Source organism: Dermacentor andersoni, chromosome 2, assembly GCF_023375885.2.
Source record: "Dermacentor andersoni chromosome 2, qqDerAnde1_hic_scaffold, whole genome shotgun sequence".
Lineage (NCBI taxonomy): Eukaryota > Metazoa > Arthropoda > Arachnida > Ixodida > Ixodidae > Dermacentor > Dermacentor andersoni.
In genome coordinates, this window is record NC_092815.1 from 224514042 (window position 1) to 224539688 (window position 25647).

Here is a 25647-nt window from a genome sequence, read left to right on the forward strand (position 1 = left end):
GAATCGTCTTGGACACTGTGTTGACGGCTAGAGAAGTTGCCCACATACAGTCAACGACCAATTTTCTGGACGCCCAATTTTCGGGACATGTCCGATAACTAGGACAGCCTCGCGGCACCACTGCATACCCCATAGAGTCAATGTATAAGAACGTATGAAATTCGGGCACAAGATCCCTTTGCCATCTGATTTTCTGGACTTCTTGCCATGACCGCAGCCTGGTTTCACAAGTTACATTGTTTGCTGAAGCACAACTGCAGGAGTGAGTGATCAAAGAGCTATGGTGGAAGCGACGACATATAAACTGAGGCTACATATAATAACTCGCTTCCTTCAATTCAGTGCCTCGCCATCAGCCATTCCAAAAGACTGACTGCTATAAGAGTAACACGTCCCTGCAGTAAAGCTGCCTCGGCAGGCACCTACTGCTCTCGATTGCGCATGCTTTGTGCCTTTTCTTATTCACATGGGATCTAGCATATAGAATAACAGTTTGGTGATGCATTGAATGTTGGTGCCAGAAGATTGCATTTTATGGCAACAATAATTTTTTGTGTTCTCGATTGCAAACATTGGCGCCAGAAAATCATATCAAACGGGGTCACATCAATGGAGTTCTGCTGCACTACTACTAATAATCACGATTGGGTATATGTGAAACAAATGCAAGCATGGTGCCTCTGAAAGGTAATCAAAAAGCCTCCTGTTGATTTCAGTTGGTCATTGGTGGCTTCAATGGCTTGTGAAACCAGTAAATGGCCCACGAACAATGGCAAATCACAAGCACTCGCTGCACCGTCATTATTATACGACAGGACCAGCATGTTGGCTTGCTATCTGTGGGCTAGCCAAGACAAGTTCTTAGCCAAAACACGTGTACATCCAGGATATGCCATCTTAAGTAGTTCTTTCCGAAGATTTGACATTTTTTTGCAACAAAATACACATGCTGAATGTTAACAGTGTAGTGTGTTCAAAGAAGCTGGTTGGTTCATTATTGGAATAAAACAGAAGCAGCACGACACAGGACGAGCGAATGAAGAGCACTGGACAGAGTGCTGATTAGCAAGGAAATGCTTTATTTACAGAAGCAGTATATAAAAACATAATTGAAGGCGACACAAAAGAAGATAAAGAAAGATAAGCGTTAGCCACTGAGATACTAATAGAGCTCTTTTGTTGATAATGTGAGGGACAAAGAACTGATGCATGCCTCGTCACTTGAGAATATGCAAAAAGCCTCAAAGATTTCCAGCACCTGCTGTTCACTATATCTTCCAGTTATTTCACACTTCTTAAACATAGCGGTGCAACCACACGTGTTACAGTGGGCAGCCAAATGACTGCACGTGTTTCCTTGTAGTAAAGTGGCCTCGCTCACGCAGCTGATCATTAATGCACCTGTCTGCTTGATATAGCAACTTTTACAACCGAGTGGGATTTGATAGACGACCTGCACTGTACAGTCAATGAACCCACAGACACGATTCTTAAAGCAGTTTTTTCGCGCGACGATATCTACCCTGTTGACTATTTTGCAGAATCTGCAGTTTATTAACCCTTTGAAGGTTTTTTGCTGTACATGCACAGCGGCGGTTTTCTGTCCCGCAAGGTCTTTGCCGTACGGGTACGGTTTCGACCCTTCGTTTGAAATTTCGCACCATAATGACGATGCATGCTCACTGGGAGGTGCTGCCACCTCATAGGACTTACAAGAAGCGTTTGAAATTTGTGCTAGCTTCTTGGGGAGATAAACAGAACTGAATTCTAGTTTGAGCGCGTCGCGCAGACTGCAGCAACACCCCTTTTGCAGTTTCGGTTTTGCCACGTGATCGCAACGGAGGTGTGCGAAACGTCATTTTTCTCTTTGTCAGCACTCTCTTGCAGGGCGATGGAAGTTGATTTCTATCTTGATTGGTGCTGCTCTTAGCTTGTTTATCACCGCTGCTCGTGAGGTAGTCTCGCTCTCACCGGCAACACGCTTTCGCGGCTTCGGTTCCGCCGCGTAATCGCAACGGAGGCGCGCGAAACATGATTTTTCTCTTTGTCGGCACTCTCTTGCAGGGCGGCGGAAGTTGATTTCTATCTTGATTGGCGCTGCTCTTAGCTTGTTTATCACCACCACTTATGAGGTATTCTCGCTCTATGCAGCAACGCGCTTACGCGAGAGGATGTCACAGATCTCTGCGCAAGGCAGCCGCACGCAGAGAAGATGTCATGTGTGCGCCAACACAACTCGTCGTTCCAAGAGGAGAACAGACAAGCGTTTTAGGTGTACAGCCTGCGATAAGGCGCTGTGCGTAAACCTGTGTCTCAAGGAGCACCCCACTCTGAAATACTATTGAACATTTTGCAGTTCTGAGCGATGCCGACACCAAAATACTGTTCCTAATTTTTTTTTAGTATTTATTCCCGACTTTATACATCTTGTACATTCAAGATCCGCAATGAAGTAATTTTACCACCTGGGAAAGTTTTTTTCTAAATAATTCGACCCTCAAAGGGTTAAAGGCATTGCACACAACCCTCACTCCTGCCTTAGCCGTAATTTTCATATTGTTATGGGAAACATGGTGTACATATGGAATAACAGCAAGCCTAAATTTCTAAGGCTGTTACTGCATAGTTTGTTTTCCGGCGTTCTTTAACTTTTTGCCAGGTCACCAGCAACGCTGCACAACATGCTGGTTGGATAGCCTGCTGATGTTAGTCGGTTCACTTGTGCTGAAAAGCTCTGTTTAACAGTGTGCTTGCACAAACGCGTGAAAGCAGCTCGCAGACATGCCTTAGTGATGCCTCCTTTTACGAGTTTGGAGTGTGCAGACGAAAACGGGAGAAGCCCTTTCTTTGAGCAAAGCGAGTAGCTCCAGCCCACGTGACGAGGCTTAAAAACAATTTCAGCATCTACGAACCTTAAACAGTCATTGATGGACTCCTTTGTTCTTAATACAATATCCCTCATTATCTGACTGAAGGCATCTATAATTGTCTTGGAGGTTAACTCCGTGTCACAAGGGTCAACTGGATAGAATACTAGAAAATCCTCAACAAAACAGAATAGTCTTACGGTTGTCAGCTGTAGGTAAGCGAGCAAGCCCCTGTGATAGTGTGCCAACAGAATGTTGCTAAGTACTGGTGCCAAGCATGAACCTATACACACTCCCTGCTTTTGAATTAAAAGCTTATTGTTATGGCAAATGAAGGTCGATTTTAGGTAGTGCGTGAGCATTTCCATGAAGCTGCCGACACTCGTTCCACAAGCATTTTCAAACTTAACTACCTTGTGCTTATGGATGCAATCACCAACTTCCTCTAAAATCAGGTTACTTGGTAACGAATAGTACGAGTCCAGTGGGCACTCACTTTCCAAGAAAGTAGACACTTCATGTGGCTTCCGGATGAGGAAAGCGTCGTCCACTTCCAGATTTTCCAGGGATTTTTGTAGGAAAGCACCTAGAAGTTACTGCTAGGTTCCCCGTTCTGACACAATCACACAGAAAGGGGTTTCCACTTTATGTGTTTTTACCGAGAAGAACACAGTCAAAGTTGTGCACTTTGAAGCCCTCATAGAGGATGCCAGCTTGGTCAGACCTGACGACTTGCACAACTTGGCTGCTTCGGCCTTCCCCTTTGTTGGCTTGACTCCACTTGCATTTTTGAAGTGGTTGCTCAGGGCTTGCTGAGCCCTGAGATATTAGGTCGGTGATAGATAGTGCTCGTCTCGCTCAAAGAAAAGGCTTCTCCCGTTTTCGTCTGCACACTCCAAACTCGTAAAACAAGGCATCGCTAAGGCATGTCTGCAAGCTGCTTTCACGCGTTTGTGCAAGCACTCTGTTCAACAGAGCTTTTCAGCACAAGTTAACCGACTAAGATCAGCAGGCTATCCGACCAGCGTGTTGTGCAGCGTTGCTGGTGACCTGGTAAAAAAGTTAAAGAACGCCGGAAAACAAACTATGCAGTCACAGCCTTCGAAATTTAGGCTTGCTGTCATTCCATATGTACACCGTGTTTCCCATAACATTATGAAAACTGCATCTAAGGCAGGAGTGAGGGTTGTGTACAATGATCCTAATAAACTGAGTGGGTAGTGCAAAACAGTCAAGAGGGTGCACACTGTCATGTGAAAAAACTGCTATAAGAATAATGTTTGCGGGTTCATTGACTGTACAATGCAGGTCGTCTATAAAATCCTGCTGGCTTGTAAATGTTGCTATATCAGGCAAACGGAGAGGTGCATTAATGATCAGCTGCGCGAGCATGCCACTTCACTAAAAGGAAACCCATGCAGTGATCCGGTTGCCCACTGTAACACGTGTGGTTGCACCCTGATCGTCAGATGTGAAATAATTGGAATATATAGTGAACAGTGCGCCCAGGAAATCTTTGAGGCTTTTTCCATATTCACAAGTGGCAATGCATGTGTCAGTTCTGCGTCCCTCACGCTGTCAACAAAAGAACTGGATTGTTTCCATGGCTAACACTTATCCTTCTTTTTCTTTCTTTTATGTCACCTTCAATGATGTCTTTATATGCTGCTTCTGCAAATAAAGCATTTGGTTGCTAGTCAGCACTCTGTCCTGTGCTCTTTACTCGCTCGTCCTGTGTCGCCCTGTTTCTGTTTTATTTTAACACAAACTGAGCTGTGATCAAGGAAATGTCTGCTTCGCTGTAACCGATATTGTTTAATATCTTGCACTCTTTGTTTCCTTCAGCAGTAAAATATTCATAAAAAACATGGCCAACCAAATTTTCGATTCACTTCGTCATACCAAGCTAAGGCTGTACAGAAATAGGGGGTGAGAATACGAATTCCAGATATGGAATTGAAATCATTGAAATATGATAATCATAGTATGTCGCTATTCAATTGCCCACAAATATTGTTATTAATACATGGTGTCATTCACGGCGGTAAATGCCAGAATAAAGGCTATAAAGGCACGAATCCCCATGAAACATTCAGGTGTGCCTGTCATTTCCGTACAATCATTTTCGCTGATGCCTATGACAATGCAGATTCCCCCTCTTCGGTTTGCTTGAATGCTAGTGCCACTTTTGCTCACTTTCGTCGTACATTTACGGTGCTCCCCCTCATTGCACTCTGAGAGTTGTCTCAATTAACTGGTGCAAGGGCATGCATGTCCGAATGAGTGAGAGTTTGATGTCATCAAATAATGCATATGTCTGCCGGGACCAGGGGACAAGTCTGAATGATTTCATTTTCTGAACTAATGAGGGTTGAATTAGCAAGGTTTTCCTACTTCTAGGTTTGTCAAAAAATTTTAATCTTCCCAGATCAATTCTGTCAGCTCCTCACTCAATCACACAGTGGCATGCCTGTGTTGTCTGAAGATTGCTACAGTGGTTCCTGTATATAATGCGGATGATTGCTCAAATCCTTCAAATTACAGACCTATTTGTCTCCTTAGTGTTATTAACACTAATTATAAAAAGCCCTTGTTAGCCATTGTAATAAGTTTATTTTGAAGTACAACCTGTTCTACAATGAACAAGATGGTTTTAAGACCAAACCACTCTACTTCTACCACTGTTGCAACTCTTGCTTAGTTAATTAATACCACATTTACTGACTACATGTACCAGTTAGTAGCTGGTATTTCTTAACACCCGAAAAAAGCTTTTTGCAAAGTTTACCACAATCTACTCCTAGAAAAATTAGGACATTACAGTTATTATGGAAGCAGTTCTGAGCTATCATCAAGTTGTCCCTTGAATCGCCAACGACTTTTTGGAATAATTGTTATCTTGTCCTCAAAGCACTTTTTACACACAGGGTTCAGTTCTTGGACCACTACTCTTTAGCATATATGTATACGAATTACGGTGCATTCTAGCCTTTTCTAACATATTGATGTATGCTGGTGACACGTGCATTGTAGTTGCTACTGATGCTCCTGCCGACCTAGAAATTAGAGTGAACAAAGAATTAGAAAAAAATTGCAAGGTGGCTCAAACATAACCATCAACTATTAACCCTTTCGCTGTCACCGACGTACCGGTACGTCATCGCGCTTCCCCCCCACAGTGTCACTGACGTACCGGTACGTTCTCTATCGCGCGGTCAAAATTTCGCGCCTGAGCGCAAAGCTGGCGCTCCCGGACTTGGCCACGCCATCTGTTGACTCTTCCTACAAGTTCGTATTTTCGCCCCGACCTGTGTTAGTGCATGTATTGAAGAGTACGGTGCGACTGCCACGCCCCCCTCTCTTTTTGCTGAGTGGCGCGGTGGCTCCGAGTTTGCTGGATCATGTGTCGCGCGCGTGGGGTTATGGGTTCAAGGGTTGTTCTGCCATCTCCGCCGGTTTGAAGGTTTTTATTTTTCTTCTGTTGGTGCGTCTGCTACGGCGCGTCAAGTTCAGGCGCACGCGTCGCCGTTGCCTCTCGGAAAAGGGTGACTCAATTGCTGCTTTCGCTCTCTCGCCGCACCCTCGCTTCCGACTTGCAGCAGTAAACGTAAAGCCCTTCGAACTTTGTTTTAGCCTTTTTCCATCTCCCTCTTCTTGATCACGCAACGTCCCATTTATCTCCATTGCGCGGGCGACTGAAAGCCCATCCTCCCTGCGCGCGGTTACTTTCGGATAGCTGAGCGGCGCGAGACCGTCTGTTCATTGGAGCGGTGGCTCTTACAACTCAGAATATGAGCCGAGCTCGGATTTGGACTCGGACAGAGTCTAACGCGACGAAGAGATGAGTTCCGCATCGTCAGATTCGGATGCTGAACGGATGTTATAGTCAGGCTGATGATGATGATGATGTTTACTAATAACAGCTGCAGAACATTGAAATGTGCATATTGCATTGACTATGTTATTTGTATACCAATCATAGTCAAAAATAAATTGCTATGTTCATTCCCTGTTATGCTCGTTCCCTGAAACCAAGCTGACACTGGGGGTGCGTCACGGCCAGAAAGGTCCGACAGCGAAAGGGTTAACATGGCAAAGAGGCTTTTCTTTAGAGAAACCCGTATGGGTTTATTTTGTAGCAATTGCTACGATTGGGTGGATGTCTCATATTCCCTTAATTAATAACTTCTCTCGACCTTGCAGGTTTCCGCAGAACTATTCCTTCACCAGAACAGGAATTGGCCTCCCTGGTGCAGTGTTCAGCTACTACCTCCCAAATGATTCCTTCAATAAACCCATGGCCCTCAGTCCCCAGTAGCTGCGGAACACCTGACCAAAGCGGCGGTCGTAGACGTGTAACGCAGCAGAGGGTGCTAAGAATGTCTGGGTCCGGAGAGGCCGCCAATGGAAACTGACCCTGTCAACCTTTAATTGCCAAACTTTGTTGAGTGAGGCTAGCTTAGCAGGACTCTTTGAGGAACTATCAGACATGGTCTGGGATATAATCAGCCTTAGTGAGACTACAAGAACTGGTGAGGCTCATACACTGCTGAATAACGGCCATGTCCTCTGCTATAGAGGTCTGTCAGATAAGAAGCAATACGGGGTAGGTTACCTAATTCAGAAGGATAGAGCGGCCAACATTGACGAATTCTACAGAATTAATGAGAGGGTAGCTGTAGTCGTAATCAAACTTAATAAGACGTATAGATTAAAGGTAGTACAAGCCTATGCTCCAACATCCAGTCACGATGATGAGGAAGTAGATCAGTTTTATGAAGATGTTCAATTAGCGATGAGAAAAGTGCAAACTCAGTATACTACACGTATGCCTGCAGACGTGCACAAGCTTGTGTTCACGCGCCTACGCAAGCGCACACAGTGCGGTACGGCTCGTAGACAGCAAAATGCGGCGTGATCTCGGTGAACAGATCCTCTCTATAATCACGCACTTGGGCTGCCTCGCGTCGACGCGCCTGGCTACGCAGCTACGGCGTGATACATTCAACTCTCAGTGAAGCAGATTTATATCATGAAAGAAAGCGCTTAACCTTTCCTTTTTGTACTAATCTAACAGCTCTAAAAATATAACAATTACTTTTATAGATATCGAAGCATTTTGAAACACTGTCAATAACAAAGTACGAAGTGGTGTCTTCGAAGGTGTCTGTGAATGAGCCCAGTGAGCGTGCACTGTTGCAGGTATTTATGAATGCAAACCACCATTCCTCGTGAGACAGGGCTGGCGCAAAGCTTGCGTGCATCCGCAATCATACGTGTGATTTCAGTTTAAGACGGGTGACTATATACTGTTCTTGATCTTGTGTGTATCACGCCTTTTCTAGTTGACATGGGATCTGGCGGCCAGAAAACAATTGCAGTCTGCAGCAGGGAACGGCGGCGTGTTTCGGTTATCAACTATTAAAAGCATGCACTACACTTCTGACGGCAGCGCGTGCTGTGAAACAGATAGGCCAAGATGCTTATCGCAACAGGATTGGCAATGATAGCTGTGAATGCTCCATGCGACGACCCCGGAGAATTGCTGGTACTGAAACAAGAAACTTAGTGCGGGCTGGCGTTTTCACGTGAGACAGGCGGGCAAGTATTGCAGTGAAGCTGCCGTGGCAGGCAGCTAAATACTGTTCTCGATCGCGTGTGCCTTGCGCATTTTCTTGTTTACATGGGATGTAGCAGCCGGAAAATGTATCATGCAATCACAGTTTCGCAACATACTGAATGTTGGTGCCAGAAAATTGTGATTTCCGGGAACATGTGAACCAGTAAAAGATCAGCGTAACTCTATCGGGTCATTTTTTTATGTTCTCGATTGCAAACGTTGGCACCGGGAAAACGTACATAACGGAAACGTATCAACGAGGTTCTACAGTATACAGCTGAAACAAAAGCTAAACCAAAACTGAACTTAAATCACAACAGGCAGGAACACTTGGGCGATCCCTGATCCCATGGTAGAAGGACAAAGATGGTCATTCCAAATCGCTGAAATGAATTGCTGTGCTGCAAGTGGTGCCGCACAGAGCAAGAACAAGTTAATCACCTAGTTAATCAACTAGTTAAACACCTAGTTGATCAGTGGTGCGACCGTTGGCAAATGACACTTAACACGTCTAAATGCTGCGTACTTTCCTTCACTCGTATGAAGTCAGCTCTTAAGTTTCCTCACAAAATCTGTTCGGCTGAAGTTGACCATGGCTCTACTTACAAATCTCTTGGTGTTAATTTTTGTATCACTCTTGCCTGGAGCTCTCACATCAAGAAGATCCACGCTAAAGCTAACAGAACTTTAGGGTTTTTATGTCATGATCTGCACCTTTCCCTATCTACCATCCGTCAACAGGCCTATCAAACTTTTGTATGCCCTCAACTGGAATATGCTTTATCGATCTGGTCTCCTCAACAACGATACCTAATAGACAAAATGGAATCCATCCAAAATTGTGCTGCTCACTTTATAACTTCAATTACATCTAGCATTACCCAGGTTAAAAGCGGTGTTCCCTTTCCTGACTTGGATTCTCGATGTTCTGTTGCCATTCTATGCCTTTTTCATAAATACTGCTATAACTCGTGGTCCAGCCGTTTATCGCTTGAAATTCCTTCAAGCACATCTAGTCGACTTCATAATCTCAGTTTCAGGTGCATATTTGACTGCACACAGTCATTCAATAACTCTGCATTGCTGCGTGCCAGCGCACTATGTAATAGCCTTCTAAATGATATTGTTTCATTAAAAAATCCTACCAAGTCTCGTCAACAATTGCAACTTCACATGTTCTCTTGACATTATTTTACGACTTTGCATTGTATTCTCATGACTGTATTTCTTTTTCAATGTTTACCAGTGTTCCTTTCTTCCTTCCAGTGTACAAATGTATTTGTTTCTCCTACTATGTAGTTGGTAAATTGAATAAATAAGAGCGCCACCGTCGTGAGATGCGATATTGCACCAGTGCGTGTGCCACTGCCTGCCCCGCGCCATGCTGTTTACGCAGTGCAGCTCCCCCCTGAGTGAGTGACCTACAATGAGGCTTCCGAAATTCACACGCAGCTGTTGCTTGCTCATCTCTAAGGCTGTATCACCATCACGGCTCGACTGGAGCAGGGCACACGCTACCGTTGTTGCAAATGGGTCGCAAGCCCCAAGGGTAGCGTTGGCCTGGCGGCCTGGGGCACAGCTGGAAGCATCCGAAGGTCCTGGCAAAGGATGAGTCGATTGCTAACAGAACAACTTGTTTATTATAGCATCGCAAACGAGCGGCTGGTCAGGTCGACCGAAGTGGAGAGACGGGAGACCACGTTACTCAACGGAAGAAATCGGAGCCTCTCTCGGCGTCCGTGGGCTGCTGCTTTTATACTCTCGGAGTCGAGGGCAGGAAGGAATGGCTCGGGATGAGGCGCACGTGACGGCGGCGCCCGGACACGTTCAGACGAGAAGTGACGCATCCGTTGGGCCGGCGCCGGTCAGACCTCCTCGCTTCACAGTTGGGGAGCTCCTCTCCCCGGCTGCCGCGCTTTGACAAGCGCGGGCACCAACATGTACACACACACACACACACACACACGAAGACACGTGGCATTGAAACATGCCTGGACGCGCTTGGGAGGAAGCGTTGCGGCAGCGCTGAACGGGCCAAAATGTCCGCCGCTTTGAACGAAGCCCCGGCGTCCGTTGCATCCGCGCCGGCTATACCGCGCGTCGGAGGCGAAATGTAACAGACCGCCCCTCCGGGAGAAGGAGATCCCGATGGTCAGGGGACTGCATCCGCTGTCCGGAGGGATGTCACTCGATGATGCTCATAACCGAAGTCGGTCGTCCCTCGGTGTTTCTTGAGCGCAGCGCACAGAGAAGGCCTCATTCTCACGTTCAGGTTCACACAGGACACTGCAAAGTGACTTCGGGAGAGTTGCCATTTTTTTCTCTCGTTCCCAGCAAGCGTTAGAACTACGCCGAAACTCAACCGCTCAGTCAGCAAGCACGACACAACCCTCACTAAGCCATGCCAGGCTCTTCCCCCTTTTATACTACTGCCTAGTTCCTTACAGTAGTCTAGCAGCACTCAGAACGCGTCCACAAATCGGAAAATTGCACTAGAAAGCATGTCATCACTTTGAAACACTAAACAAAAGCAATATGTTAAAAATCCTGCCCCAGGAAGAAAACATCAGTAACAAACAACTTTGAGGCTGATTCCTACGTTAGGGGCCTTGACTTAAGCCATCGGCGTTACCGTTGAGACTCCCCTTTTTGTAACGCACCTCAAAGGAATATTGTTGCAAAGCGAGGCTCCAGCGCAGGAGGCGGCCATTTTTGGAAGAGATGGTCTGCAGCCATTGGAGAGGGCAGTGATTCGTCTCGAAGCATGCGAAGCGGAGACCGCAGCGAGCGACCCTACAGCAGCTCAGCTGGCGAAAACCCCGTAGCCGCATGCGGCGCGGTCCTTAAGAGGAAGCTTTAGCTCGGGTGCTCCTATCTAAATACATGTAAAAGGAGAATTCGTTTTTCTCGGCGACCACTGCACCAAATTTGACGAGGTTTGTTGCATTTAAAAGACAAACCTAAAATCTAGTGACTGTTGGTTTCGAATTTTTGAGTTAGGTCGTCAATTTTTTATTAAAAATTGGCAGAAATCGAAAATTTTCAAAAAATGAAACTTTCAAGTTTACAACTCTGTAACTCAACAACTAAAAATGATAATACAATTCTGTGAATTGCATGTAATAGTTCATCTAAAGCGGACAAAATTGATATGTTACACATGAATATAACAAAATTTAATCATACGAAAATACAACTTTTGCAAAACCGTTGTAACCAACGTAACAAATTCACGTAAGATGTAAAATGACGTATTGAATTTGTCCGCTTTGAATGATCTAATGGATGCCGTTTAGAGAACGGCGATATCGGTTCTTGATGGAGAGCTATGAATTTGTAAACTTCGTGCTTCTATTTTTTTCGAACGGGCAAATATTTGAAAATCGTTTTAAGAAAATTCAAGCCCTAAATCGAAATTCGGCTTCCAACAGTCACTAGAATTTAACTTTTTCTTTCAAATACAACAAATTTCATCAAAATCTGTCCAGGGGTTATCTCATAAAAACGTTTTTGCGTTTTACATGTATTTGAATAGGCCGCGTCGGAGTTGGGCCCGAGCTAAAGCTTCCTCTTAATGCAAACATCACCCCAGGCAGACATAGCTCCCAGTCAGTTTGTTGTTCAAAACACAATGCTCTCAACACGCGCTTCATGACGGAGTGGAGCTTCTCAACGGAATTCGACTGTGGGTGGCACACTGAGCTGTGTAACAGCTTTACCCCACACCTTTCGAGAAAGGCTGTCGTCAAAGCGCTAGTAAACACTGTGCCCTGATCTGACTGGATTTCCGCAGGAAAACCAACTCGCGCAAATATGGACAGTAGTGCATTGATTATCTCAACTGAGCTGAGTTCTTTAAGCGGCACTGCTTCAGGGAACTTTGTCGCTGGGCAGATCACAGTCAAAATGTGTCTGTACCCCGTGGTTGTTACCGGCAGAGGTCCCACTGTATCAATAATGAGCCGTCTAAAAGGCTCCGTAATGATAGGTACCAACTTCAACGGCGCCCTCGATTTGTACCCTGGTTTGCCCAACCTCTTTCTGCGTTCGGCTTCGGCTGCCGCCGTCTCCTTACGTTCGGTCGGACTGCTTTCACTCGCATCCGCACTACGTGTGTCCCCCCTTGCTCTCATGGGTGTGAACTTCGGCCTCTCAAACTTGGAGCTAAATTCACCCTTTTGACCGTCCTTAGCTCCGCGAGCCCAACGCACAAACTCCTCGGCTAGCTCGGCGGCTTTAGCCACCGTACTAACGTCTGGCCTATCCAAGACCCAGTACCGCACGTTCTCAGGTAACCGACTATAAAAATGTTCCAGCCCGAAACACTGCAGAACTTTCTCGTGGTCACCAAACGCTTTCTCTTCTTTGAGCCCCTCCTGCATGTTTGACATAAGCCTGTAGGCAAACTGTTGGACTTTCCAATTTTCCCGAGACTTCCGACGGAACGCCTCCACTGACAGCCTGTACTTTTTTAGCAGACTCGATTTCACTTGGTCGAAATCCTCTGCCTCCTTTCTCTTCAAGCGAGCGACTACGTCGGCCGCCTTGCCGGGTAACAAAGTGAGCAAGCGCTGTGGCCACGTTTCCCGAGAGAACCCCTGCTTCTCGCACGTTCGCTCAAAGTTAACCAGGAACAAACCAATGTCCTCTCCAAGCTTAAATGGCCGCATCAGGTCAGTCATTTTGAACGATACTCGTTCTCCTGCACCGCGTGCCTGACTTCCATTACGAGTGCGTTCCATCTCTACCTCGAGACGCTTCATTTCCAAAGCGTGTTGACGGTCGCGCTCCTCTTTCACTTGTTGCTCTCTCTTTCTGCTCTTTACATTCGCGCTCCTGTCTTTTTGCCGTCTCCCTCTCCTCAATGGTCTCAAGGCATTCTGACAGCTCGTCATGCTCAGCTTCTAACTCAAGAATAGCCCTTAGCAGTTCTGGTTTTCTGAGTTTGTCTGAGACATCCAGACCCAACTCTCTTGCAAGCTCCAGCAATCTTGGTTTGCGCAACGACTTCCAATCCATGGCTGCTCTGAATGCTGCTTTCTCTACTGCCTACTATTGTCTTGCCACAAACTAACCCGGCAGCAACGACAACCACAATTACCAGCTCTGTTTCTGACACTAACAAAAGCCTGGCAAAACTCAGAAGAAGAAAGTCCCGCACTCACCAAACCTCGCAGCCAAGAATTCAGCGCAGTCGTTCCGCTGCAGGCAACCAGTCATCACACAGGGCTCGTTGCACTGCTCCCGGATGGTCGTTGTGCTGCTCAGCATACAGTCGACCGCATATCTTCGCTGCTGGCCTCCGTTGTCGCGATCTCACCACTGGCAACCTGTTGTTGCATCTGGGTCGCAAGCCCCAAGGGTAGCGTTGGCCTGGTGGCCTGGGGCACAGCTGGAAGCATCTGAAGGTCCTGGCAAAGGATGAGTCAATTGCTAACAGAACAACTTGTTTATTGTAGCATCACAAAAGAGCGGCTGGTCAGGTCGACCGAAGTGGAGAGACGGGAGACCACGTTACTCAACGGAAGAAATCGGAGCCTCTCTCGGCGTCCGTGGGCTGCTGCTTTTATACTCTCGGAGTCGAGGGCAAGAAGGAACGGCTCGGGATGAGGCACACGTCACGGCGGCGCCCGGACACGTTGAGACGAGAAGTGATGCATCCGCCGGGCCGGCGCCGGTCAGACCTCCTCGCTTCACAGTTGGGGAGCTCCTCTCCCCGGCTGCCGCGCTTTGACAAGCGTGGGCACCAACATGTACACACACACACACACGAAGACACGTGGCATTGAAACATGCCTGGACGCGCTTGGGAGGAAGCGTTGTGGCAGCGCTGAACGAGCCAAAATGTCCGCCGGTTCGAACGAAGCCCCGGCGTCCGTTGCATCAGCGCCGGCTATACCGCTCATCGGAGGCAAAACGTAACACCGTGCACACAGTTTGGCGGCACTTCCATGCTTTGGTACTTCGCATGGACCCTCTTCTTGCCGTAACCGGGTTCGGAGCATTTGTTGTAACAGTACAGCAATTTAAAAAATATACATTACATCTGGAAGCAGTTTGAAAAGTCAGGGTCGGAAAATCGTAAATGCACTGAAATGTAGTCATTATAACCGATAGATCGTTATATCTGGGATTGTTAAAAGTAGGTTTGACTGTGCACAGAATTCTATGAACCAGCCAGGGAAACGAAAATATTTTGTTGCAGCGAAAATTTCGTTGTCTCAGGCTTTTGTTATTATAGGGTTCAACTGTAGCACAAGATGGGACTAGGATCGAAATTTGTGATGAGTGGTTTGACATTAGCAATAGTAAAGCAGCATAGATGAGAATGAAGGGAAGATGTAAGACATATACAGCGCCTTATTATATGCTTTACATCTTTGCTTCGTTCATGTCTTTTGCGCCACCATCACCATTACTAATACATAATCCCATACATATTCACAGGCTGAATAGAAACAAACACAAAGAATCATACCTGCCCCTGCATGGCCAGTGATATATTCTAAAAGAGGTTGTTCTTGGGCAAGTTGGTGCTTAAAAGTATATTTTATTTGTTTCAAACATTCATATTATGTTTGCTCCAAGTAGATGAAGATATGCATTTGTAGCAAGTATGTGACGCCCCCTCGGACATAATCTTGGTTCGCCCGCCAAGCTCGGCGGCCTGCTATAGCTCGGCAGGCAACACTGGTCACCGCACCACAATAAACACTGACGAGCACGGCAGCTCGCCGGTCAGTAATCATTCAGCACCACCACGCTGAGAAGCCCTCCCTTGTTCACGACCCGAGGTGGATCGTGACACTGGCGAAGAAGCTGGCGACGAGTACCTACGGAGCGTCCCACGCCGCCGCGAGCGGCGAAACACCGCCCCCCGTTGCTGTCGCCATGCCGCTGTACGGAACGCTCGAGCCGTTCGAGGGAGATGGGTCCGCCTGGCAAATTTACGAGGAGCAAGTCCACGTGTTCTTCCGGGCAAACGACACACCCGAGGCCAAACAGCGGGACATTTTCCTGGCCAGCTGCGGGACCCGCGTCTTCAGCCTCTTGCTCGACCTTCTGAAGCCAGCCACGCCGCACGTTAAGACGCTGGGTGAGCTGCTTGCCATACTGCGCTTGCATTTTAACCCAGCATCGTCCACACTAATGGAGCGTTTCCGCTTCAAAAACCGGAGCCGCCGGGAAGGAGAGACCCCGGGCAATTCGTTGCTGCGTAAGAGGGTTAGCGAGTGCCTGCGCCTTCGGGGACCAACTGGACTCGCTGCTCCGGGACCGTTTCGTCTGCGGAATCAACAACCCCGCCATGCAGACGCGACTCCTGGAGCTTCCCGACCTGTCGCTGGACGACGCCGTGAAGGCAGATGGTGGCCCGGTCCCATGTTTGGTGGCCTGGCCTGGACCAAGACATCGCGCATTTGGTGCAGAGCTGCCAAATCTGCCAGGAGAATCAGCGAGCCTCGCGTCGTGTGGAAATCACCCCCTGGCCGTTCCCGCAGAGACCCTGGTCCCGCCTACATGTGGATTTTGGGGGACCCTTCAAGGGCCATTACTTCCTGGTGGTGGTGGACGCCTTTTCAAAGTGGGTGGAGGTTATACCTGTCACCACTCCATCAGCAGGCGCGACCATTGCAGCGCTACGACAGGTCTTCGCCGCCCAGGGGTTGCCAGATGTCATCGTGTCCGACAATGGTCCTGCTTTCGCCAGCGCAGAGTACCTGGCCTGGCTGACGAAAAACGGAATCTGCCGGATGATGGTTCCACCGTACCACCCTGCTTCAAATGGTGCAGCCGAGCGGGTGGTGCAAACCATCAAAGACAAGCTCAAGAAGAGCCAGACTGGGGATTTCCGGACGCAGATTGCCCGGATACTATTCCAGTACCGGACCACACCTCACGATGTCACTGGCCGTGCTCCCTGTGAGCTCCTGCTGGGTTGGATGGTCAAGACACCCTTGCACGTCTTGCATCCGGACCTCCGATCCACAGTGCTTTTGAAGCAGCTGAAGCAGAAGCTGGCTGCTGACCAAGGATGCCGTCCCGGGCCTTTGCCAGAGTTGGGAGCTCCAGTTTTCGCCAGGAACTTCCGTCCTGGCCCACCCTGGTCTGCCGGACAGGTGGTGTCTTTTGCCAGCGCCTCATTGCTGCTCGTCCGCATGCCAGACGGGGCCATGTGGCATAGACACGCCGACCATGTCAGACCTCGCCTCGGGACCTGGCCAGCACCCTCAACTGCCACTGAGTTTCAGCCCGCAGGAGGACTAGCGGCAGCACCAGTCGCTTCCAGTGGAGTACCACCTACCTCGGAGGCGGCAACCGTAGCCAGTGGTGCGCCACCCGTGTGACCGGTGTCAAGCCCGGCACCACTCGCATGGCCGACCACTACGGACCCCCCGGATGGAGCAAGGCTGGCTCAGGCAGCACCCGGCGTTGCCACACCCGACCCGTCAACACCGGTGTCCAGGCGAAGTACTCGACGGCGGAGGCCACCAGACCGTTACTCGCCTGGGTAGCAGGCACCGTCGACCAAGCTAGGGTGGAGGCAGAGCCTCATAGTGTGAACTTGGACGTTTGTTTTTTATTTAACAAACAAACTGGGGGTAAGGGGTTGTAGCAAGTATGTGACGCCCCTTCGGACATAACCTTGGTTCGCCCGCCAAGCTCGGCGGCCTGCTATAGCTCGGCAGGCAACACTGGTCACCGCACCACAATAAACACCGACGAGCACGGCAGCTCGCCGGTCAGTAATCATTCAGCACCACCATGCTGAGAAGCCCTCCCTTGTTCATGACCCGGGGTGGATCGTGACAGCATTGGATTTGCATACTTGTTAATACATATTATATAATTTTTTATAATGAATTGTCAAATCAAACATGAATATTAAAATAATTTACTTGTATCCATCTTGACACAACAAAAGTTTTATCTCTCTCTCACTCTCTTGTATTTAAAATTTTTAAATATTTGTACATCATTAGTACCAATGTTATTAGCGTGCTTCACATCGGAATGAAATAAAAAGTGTGTTTTTATTTTCCACATTTGTAAGCATGACAGTTTTTTTTTTTTTGTTACATTGTAAAAGTGCATACCTCAAACTCAGTGTGGCAGATCTTGTTGCTGACGTGCGAAATATGATAGGCATTGATTATCGTGTCTTTGTCCACATATTGCTTGACACCATCAATGAAAGGCATAACAGATGCTCGACATTTTGATGTTCTCACCTCAAGAAAGAAACTGCACATATGACAGTTTCTGGAAACCACACTGAAATCCACAAACTGCTGTTCAAGATACAGTCAAGATAAGTGAAACCTTGTCTCACGTTCTGCACAGTTATGACGTTGAGGTGGCACACGTGCCTGTGTGTAAGCTGAGGCAAGCGCACATGGGCGGTAAGGACAGGCTTGCAAGAGAGTCATTTCCTGGCCTAGTCTACAATATACCCTGCGCAGATTGTAACTATCCAGACATTGGTGAATTGGGCAACTTTAGACAGAGACTGAGGCAGCATCAGAATGATGTCCAAAAGAAACAAACAGTTGTGAATGCCCTTGCCAAGCATATGGATGCAACGGGCCACAAGATTGACTGAGAAAACTCAATAGTTATCGACCAAGAAAGAAACTTTAAATCATGGCTGTATCTGTAGTCGTAGATACGGAAAACATGTCACATGCTCAATCAATGTGAAGGAACATTCCCCACACCCTCCTTCTCGTACACCTTCTACTTACATCCCGTGCTGAAGAGCACATAAGCTTCCATGAACTTTCGTTCACCCCTTTGTGAACAAGGCTTCTGTAGCAAAGCCAGAACGTCTTAAAGAATTATTCATTTTTGGCATTTCTTTTGGTCGGTGTCTGTCGCTTTATTGCATCAAGCTACAGTGCAAGTGGCAAGAGAGTGAACAAGCAGCTGCAGTGAAAACAAACTGCCAATGGAGCACCACTACGACCGTGAGGCAACCATTCTCTTAGGGACGCAGTAGCCACCTGGCCGAAGTGGTCCGAGTCTGTAGATTGTTGTGCAAGCACACACACACGCACATCAGGGAAAGCCAAACAAGTCATCTGCACTGCAATTGCGCTCCATACCAAAGTTTCAAAATGCTGCTTGGTATCACCTTTGTTCTATCACACGGTCATTAAAGAGAGCAGGTATTTTTCCACAGCTTTTGGAAACAGGAAGAAAGAAATCTCATGGTGAATATTTAAACTAGGCGTAACATTTACTATGAAGTGGCACGTTTCCTTGTTAGTAGCAGTAGCACATGCCAAGAGACAACTGGCTGTCTACTAGGTTGGCATTTTCAAGTTTCCTAATTTTTCCAAGTGTTTCCCAACTGTCCTTTTAAGATTCCCTGGTAGTCTACACAATGATGGCTCAGGTGCAAGAAAAATATGACAAGTTACTGTGCCATCCCATAATTTTCAACAACTACAACCATTAAACTGTGAGTTGGAATGCACTATCAAATATCATAATCATGTGTTTCATAATATTTCAACTACCTGACCAGGCACACACTTGTAAAGCCATCGAAAAACAATATTGCTATTGGATTGCGCTGACCAATCCTCTAAAATTTGCAAGTTTTCCAGATTTTCTCTTATGGTAGACACCCTGCAAAAATTTGTGCTTGCTGTTTAGTATGTACCGCCACTTGGTGCATAGTTATATCCCACCAGGTATGTATTAAGTTTAGTACATACTACCACTGAGTGCTTAGTTCTACCAGATAAGTAATACCAACGTATGCCTTTTTTGGAAAGAATTCTGTACTTGTTTTAAGATATGAATCCTTCACCACTTCACACTGCGCACTTAAAAATTAATATAGTTACTCTTCGTACATTGCCGGTGTTGCTAGGGTAAGTGAAGCTGAAAAGATCCCTGATTCAAACAGAGGCTGTCCACTCACCCGCAGTCTCTGGTCGCCAAGCGTCCACACCCTGCTGGAGAAGTCATTGGATGCTGCCAGGACCAGGTTCTCCTGGGAGGCAGCATAATCACTTAGTAAATACCGAGTGGTATGGTCAGTTGGGGTGTTCTAGTTGCATAGAAAACTGTCCTGAAATAGCAAGCCAAAGCAAACCTTTTTTGTTCCCGTCCGTACAGACAAAGAGGTGACATGATAGTATTCCCTGATTATGTCATAAATGCAAAACTGCAAGAACAAACATTTGTTAGCTTGCACTCCCCTTTGTCTGTGTCTTCTTCCCGTCTGCCAGTGCCATCACTGCAACGAGCGATCAATTAGCTACGTCTCCACACATCTAGTACAATCAGACACTTCTGCAAAAAATAAAGTATCGCGCAGGCAGAAAAGCAGGCCAGCACAGAAAGGATGAAAGACCACTGCACGTTATAGCATATGTTCACAGGCAGCCTATATTCTTAACACTGTCAGGGTCAATGATGTAAATATATGGCGCTGCAAACAAGCCCAAAATGGTCAATGCCGTATACTTACGGCACTGTCAGTACGTTCAAAGAGAGCACCAATTTCTTAACCTTCTCTTTCCTGGCATCTGCTGCCACTATGTGGGGATACAGGGAATTTTTTTCTCATGCCTTCCTCTCTCGGTTTTCATTGCATGGTTTGTTTTAAAGCTAGTTTTTTTGCTCCAGCACGTCTATATAGTACTACCGCTTGCGCAGGCGTTGGTTAGTTTGGGTTTTGTTCCGCGGGCGGTCTCGGCTTCTTGTGTTCGTAAAACTGATGGCTATCTCATTACTAATCACTCAAAGGGTGACAGTCTGTTGCTCGATTGTTTATTGCTCACAGGGGTGCGCATACTAAGGATATCATGTCAAGCACATCAGGAAGTTTACGAATAGGGTTTGCAAAGATTTTGCGGCCGCAAAAAAAAGAAAAAAAGTGTCAACACCCATGCACATGCACGAGACACAAATTGGGTTTAGCAATTGTGTCGGCAACGCTATTTCACCAAAACAGCACAGCAACTGAAACTCGACACAAAAGTTCTTCGTCATCGAACATGGTGGCACCCATCAAAGTAGCAGCTCTCACCGTCTACCACATTTGACCTCATTTGCTATTACCATTATTAACTTTGCACCATGTATGATTCAAATAACAGCCGTTCTTTTGCAAAGTCTCGCTATCCCCCATAAACATAAAAAGTTTACCTTTAATCGTAGAATTTGCCATCCTCCTTCAACAAGCTCCGCAGTACCATGCGGGTTTGATGAACCCCGATATAAAGCACCAGCAAGACAGTACAGTGGTCCTACATTGTACATCCATCAGAGAAAAATGCGCGAATGACCAACCAGAACACTCCAAACACTCCGAGTTTTTCACTATATACAGTAAAAGCTCGTTTTTTCACAACTCGTTAATTTGAAATTTCGGTTAATTCGAAGCCGCCGCCGCGGTCCATCCAACAATGTATTGAAAGCAATATGTAACGCATCCCGCTAATTCACACCGAAATCCGCACCCCCCCCAATAATTCGAACTCCGCACCATCGTGGAGGGGGACAGTGCTAGTGGGCAGGAGCACGTTGGCGATGACCGTCGCTGCACAGCTTTGTTTTTCCATCTGCGGCCATCTGTTGCGCATTTTTTATTTATTTATTTATTGTGATAGTAATTATATGGGTACTCGAAGCGCATTTCTGCCGTCGGCGTGGTTGTCGGCGTCACCGTGAGGTCCCATACAAAGTCCCGGGGTGATAACACCATCGCCGGGCACACTACGCTGTATGTGTGATTGAAAGCATGCAAGGGGAGCCAAAAATCGTGGCTCAATCTCGCGCACACAAAAGGGACGAATGTGAAGAGGAAGCGTGCCGTCTTTTCTTGAACGCGAGGCACACAATGTAGCAAGGTACCGGCGTGGGGTGGGGTGTGGGGGTCTCCCAGCGTGCGGTTGCGTGGCAGTATCTCGAGAGCGATCTGCCTTGTGAGCAGAGTCGATGGCTCGTACCTTTGCGTGTACTGTGTGTTCTCTGCGCTCACTTTGCGTTGAAGTCATTGACAGCACCAATGTCAATTCGCTCGCTGCTATTGCCGCATTTCCTCACGCCAGTGTTTTGACAGCGAGAGTTTATAGTCACCGGGTGTGATGTGTTCATGTTTGCAGTGCGTGCTGACATCATGCTTAGTATTTAGTACTAAGTTGAGACATTGACATTGGTCGAGTGGGACGAACAGCGCTCTCTTGTGGAGGCACCGTGTGTGGAAAAATGTTGCAAGGGCACTGCGAGAGAACTGGAATAGGGTGGAGACACACTTCGTGGCATAGTCAAGGTAATTTCTCTGCGGGCGCTGAGACCGATTGCACGCGTGTGCTCTTATAGTAATGCTTTATTTCAACTGCAAATTGATATGGACACCTTTTTGCTACATATACATATTTGACGCGTGGGTTATACAACATGACGTTTACAATTTTGTTGTCGTTGTAAGTGTGTCGTCTGCTAGCGAGCGCGCGTTCGTTGCACGGACCCTGGCAGACACCCAGTTTTCTCGCAGAAAGTCTGTGCAGTAAAATTTTTTATGGTTTTACTTGCTTTGGTGCGCCCGCTACTCACGTCTGCCGATACCAATTGTAGTTTTAGCCAGGTGAACTGCTATTTTTAACACTGTTTTCAATAAGTAACACATAATTTTTGCCGGAGAAGCTGCCTACCTATAACAGGAAGCTACGAAAAATTTTTTTATTGATATCTTGTCATTTTACGTGCTTTTCTTGTTAGCGGAATATTGATCTGGGACAATGATCAATGAAAACAATATTATAGTGGAATATACCAGGTTTATTGACTGCGTGGTGTGAAGACATGCAGATGACCAATGTGCTTCTAGGTAAATCTAACGGTACATAGATATTGACACAAAGATGTGGGGCTCCCGCACCGCAGAACGGCGCATGTAAAGGTCGGCGCCATGAAAGCCGATGAAGTGCGTAAGCTGCACGCTCTTCTGGCCCGCCATTAAAGAGAAATGTATATTTTGTAACACTCCGTCTCCAATCTACGTTACATTTTTCTGGTGGAGGTGCGGGGTACATGCTACCACTCCCAGATCGAACACCGTCTACAAGCCCGGTACGAAGTCCGGTCGAGCTGACTCCTGTGCACGTACGGACAAGCCGCCGACTTCAAGGATTGCCACCTGAGCACGAGCCGCTACCCAACCAAGTCAGAAGAATGAGTACGTCGGTTCCATCATCTTCCTCGACCGCGCCGAACGAGGTCGTCCTCAACCAGCCGCAAATCCCCACGTCCTTCCATGGGGACACCTTCGAGGATGTAGAGGACCGGCTCGATCACTTTGAGCGTGTCGCAGAACACAATGGCTGGACTCCAGAACGCAAGCTACGCAACGCCTACTTTGCCCTCGAGGACTATGCGCGGACATGGTTTGAGAACCGTGAGGCGGCCCTATCGACATGGGACAAATTCCTACAGCAACTAATGGGCACATACGCCAGCCTCGATCACAAGGAGCGAGCTGAATCTGCAATTCAGGCGAGAGTACAAAGGCCGAATGAAAGCGTCGCAATGTTTGTCGAAGACATGTGCTGACTTTTCCGATGCGCGGATCCGTCCATGCCGGAAGAAAAGAAGCTCAGCAACTTGATGTGCAGTGTCAAGAGAGTTACTCGGTGGCCTAATACGCAACCCACCAAAGACCGTTGCAGAGTTTCTCGCGAAAGCCATATCAATAGAAAAGGCACTGCGGCAGTACAACCGTGACGTGTCAACCCTATCGCGTGGCCCTCTTGCTATGCCCTTGGACAATACCAACGCCTTGCGGGAGCTCATTAGGCTTGTTGTTTGAGAAGAGCTCCAAAAGCTTCAGGTGGCTCCAGCATCGGTGCAGCGACTCACTCTGGCTGAGGTCGTCCGGGGGGAAATCAGGCAAGCAGTCCAAGTCCCAGGGCGAAGCGAGACACCCCAGCACGAGGTATGGCAGCCACAACCTCGCATGTCGTATGTGGAAGCAACGTGAAGTTCGTTGTCCCCGATTTTTCGCGATGTGAGCGACGTCCCGGACTTTCATGGTGTGCGCGCCGTTGAACAAGCAACTGGCGACTTCAGGCCTCGCCGCACGCCATTCATGGCTGAAACACGACCACCCCGCAAGAGCAACGTAGGGTGCACCGCAGACCGGAGGCCCTTGTGTTTTCATTGCGATCAAGCTGATCAGCTCTACAGGGCGTGTCCTTACCGTCGAGCTGGGCTCCTTGGATTTTCACTGAATGCACCGTGCCCGCGCAATGGTGAACGCCCCCTGGAGTTTGAAGCACACCTCGCAGAGGCCAGCACCTTGTTTGCTCCATGATTCCTTGAACCCCGGTCACCGTCACCCGCCCAAAGCAGGTCTTCCAGCCCCCTCTTCACACCGAGAGCAACGAGGCGACGCTCACCCAGCCCTGCCTTCCAGGAAAACTGAGTCCAGTGACCTGCGGAGGTGAGGTTGCTGACGTTGTGAACGCTGAAGATCCTCCACTACGATGACCGCGATATGATGTAATAGAGACGCAGAGAAAGCAATGTAGTTCCGTGTCAGTATCCTGCGACGTACGAGTTACCATAGATGACCACGAAGTCACGGCGTTAACCGACACGTATGCGGACACGTCTGTTATGAGCCAGAATCTCGTGCGTATGATGAACAAAGTTTCGACGCAATGGACCGGAACTCAGATTCGTACTGCAGGAGGGCATCTCATAACTCCAATAGGCCAGTGCATGGCGCGAGTCAACATTCAGGGCTTCACGTACATCGGCGACTTTGTCATTCTTCCTGAATGTTCAAAGGACCTTAACCGGCATAGATTTCCTTCAGGCGAACGGTGCCGTCATCAACCTGCAAGAGTCTAGATTCAGCTTCGCTACTACGCAAGCCATAGCGAACAGTAATGACAACGACCATGACGTCGCGCTTCGCGTAGCTGACGATCACGTCATGATGCCACCCAAGAGCAGCGTGCTTACCCTTGTCCGATGCGACATGGAGGACGACGCCAAAGGAATTGCTGAGGCGAACATGCCCCTGCTTCTTGAGCGCCACATTTGTATAGCCAGAGGGCTTCTTCAGGTGCAAAACAAATGTTCAGTCGTTTTGCCAACAAACTTTAGCAACAAATATCGGCATGTACCGCGAGGAACGACAATCGCATTCCTTCGCGAAATCACTGACGTTACTGACATTGCCACATTGGAAACCCTAACGTCTCAGCAATCTGGGTTACCCAGCCTAAAAGAACGGATTCACATTATCGCCGCTCTGCCAGACCACCAGAAAGATCGTCTACTGAGTCTCGTGAATGAATTTGCGGACTGTTTTTCAACGTCATCCAAAGTGCGGCGCACGTTCATCGCAAAGCACCACATCATTACGGACGAGTCCGCACGTTCGTCAGCATCCCTACAGAATGTGTCTAGTGGAAAGGGAAGCGATCAAGCATCAGGTGAAAGAGATGCTCCAAGACAACGTGATCCAGCCGTCCACCAGCCCGTGGGCTTCCCTTGTAGTGTTAGTCAGAAAGAAAGACAACACACTTCGCTTCTGTGTAGATTACAGAAAGTTGAACCGTGTCACCAAGCACGATGTTTATTTATTGCCATGCATCGACGACGCAATGGATCGTCTACAACATGCCAAGTTTTTTTTCTTCGTTGGCTCTTAAGTCAGGGTATTGGCAAATCGAAGTTGATGAACAGGATTGTGAAAAAACAGCATTTGTGACACTTGACGGGCTTTATGAGTTCAAAGTTCTCTCCTTTGGTCTCTGTTCCGCACCTGCCACCTTTTAGCGGATGATGGATACCGTGCTTGCTGAACTCAAATGGCAAACCTGCCTCGTATACTTGGACGATGTCGTCTGTTCTCGAGCACGTTTGACGAACATCTTGCACGACTCGAGAGTGTCCTTGCTGCGATCCACACTGCCAGCCTCAACATCAAGCCTGAAAAATGCTACTTTGGGTTCCAAGAGCTCAAATTGCTTGGCCATGTCGTTGGTCCTCAAGGCGTCCGACAAGACCCCGACAAGTCAGCTGCCGTCACTGAGTTTTCACCACCCACAGACAAGAAGGCTGTCTACCGCTCCCTTGGTTTGTGTGCATATTATAGGCACTTCGTCGAGGGATTCTCGAGAATTGCTGAGC

The 25647-nt window shown here is 47.8% G+C and overlaps 1 protein-coding gene across 2 annotated transcripts in view; it reads right to left on the reverse strand.

Moving 5' to 3' along the window:
• The window catches only part of Atg16 (Autophagy-related 16), a 313574-nt gene that overhangs the window by 82133 nt on the left and 205794 nt on the right, over nt 1–25647 (reverse strand). For both annotated transcript variants that reach the window (XM_050186603.3, XM_050186604.3), the window contains one exon: nt 19418–19489. In XM_050186603.3, the coding sequence (XP_050042560.1) occupies nt 19418–19489 (72 nt within the window). The remainder of the gene's footprint in view (nt 1–19417; nt 19490–25647) is intronic.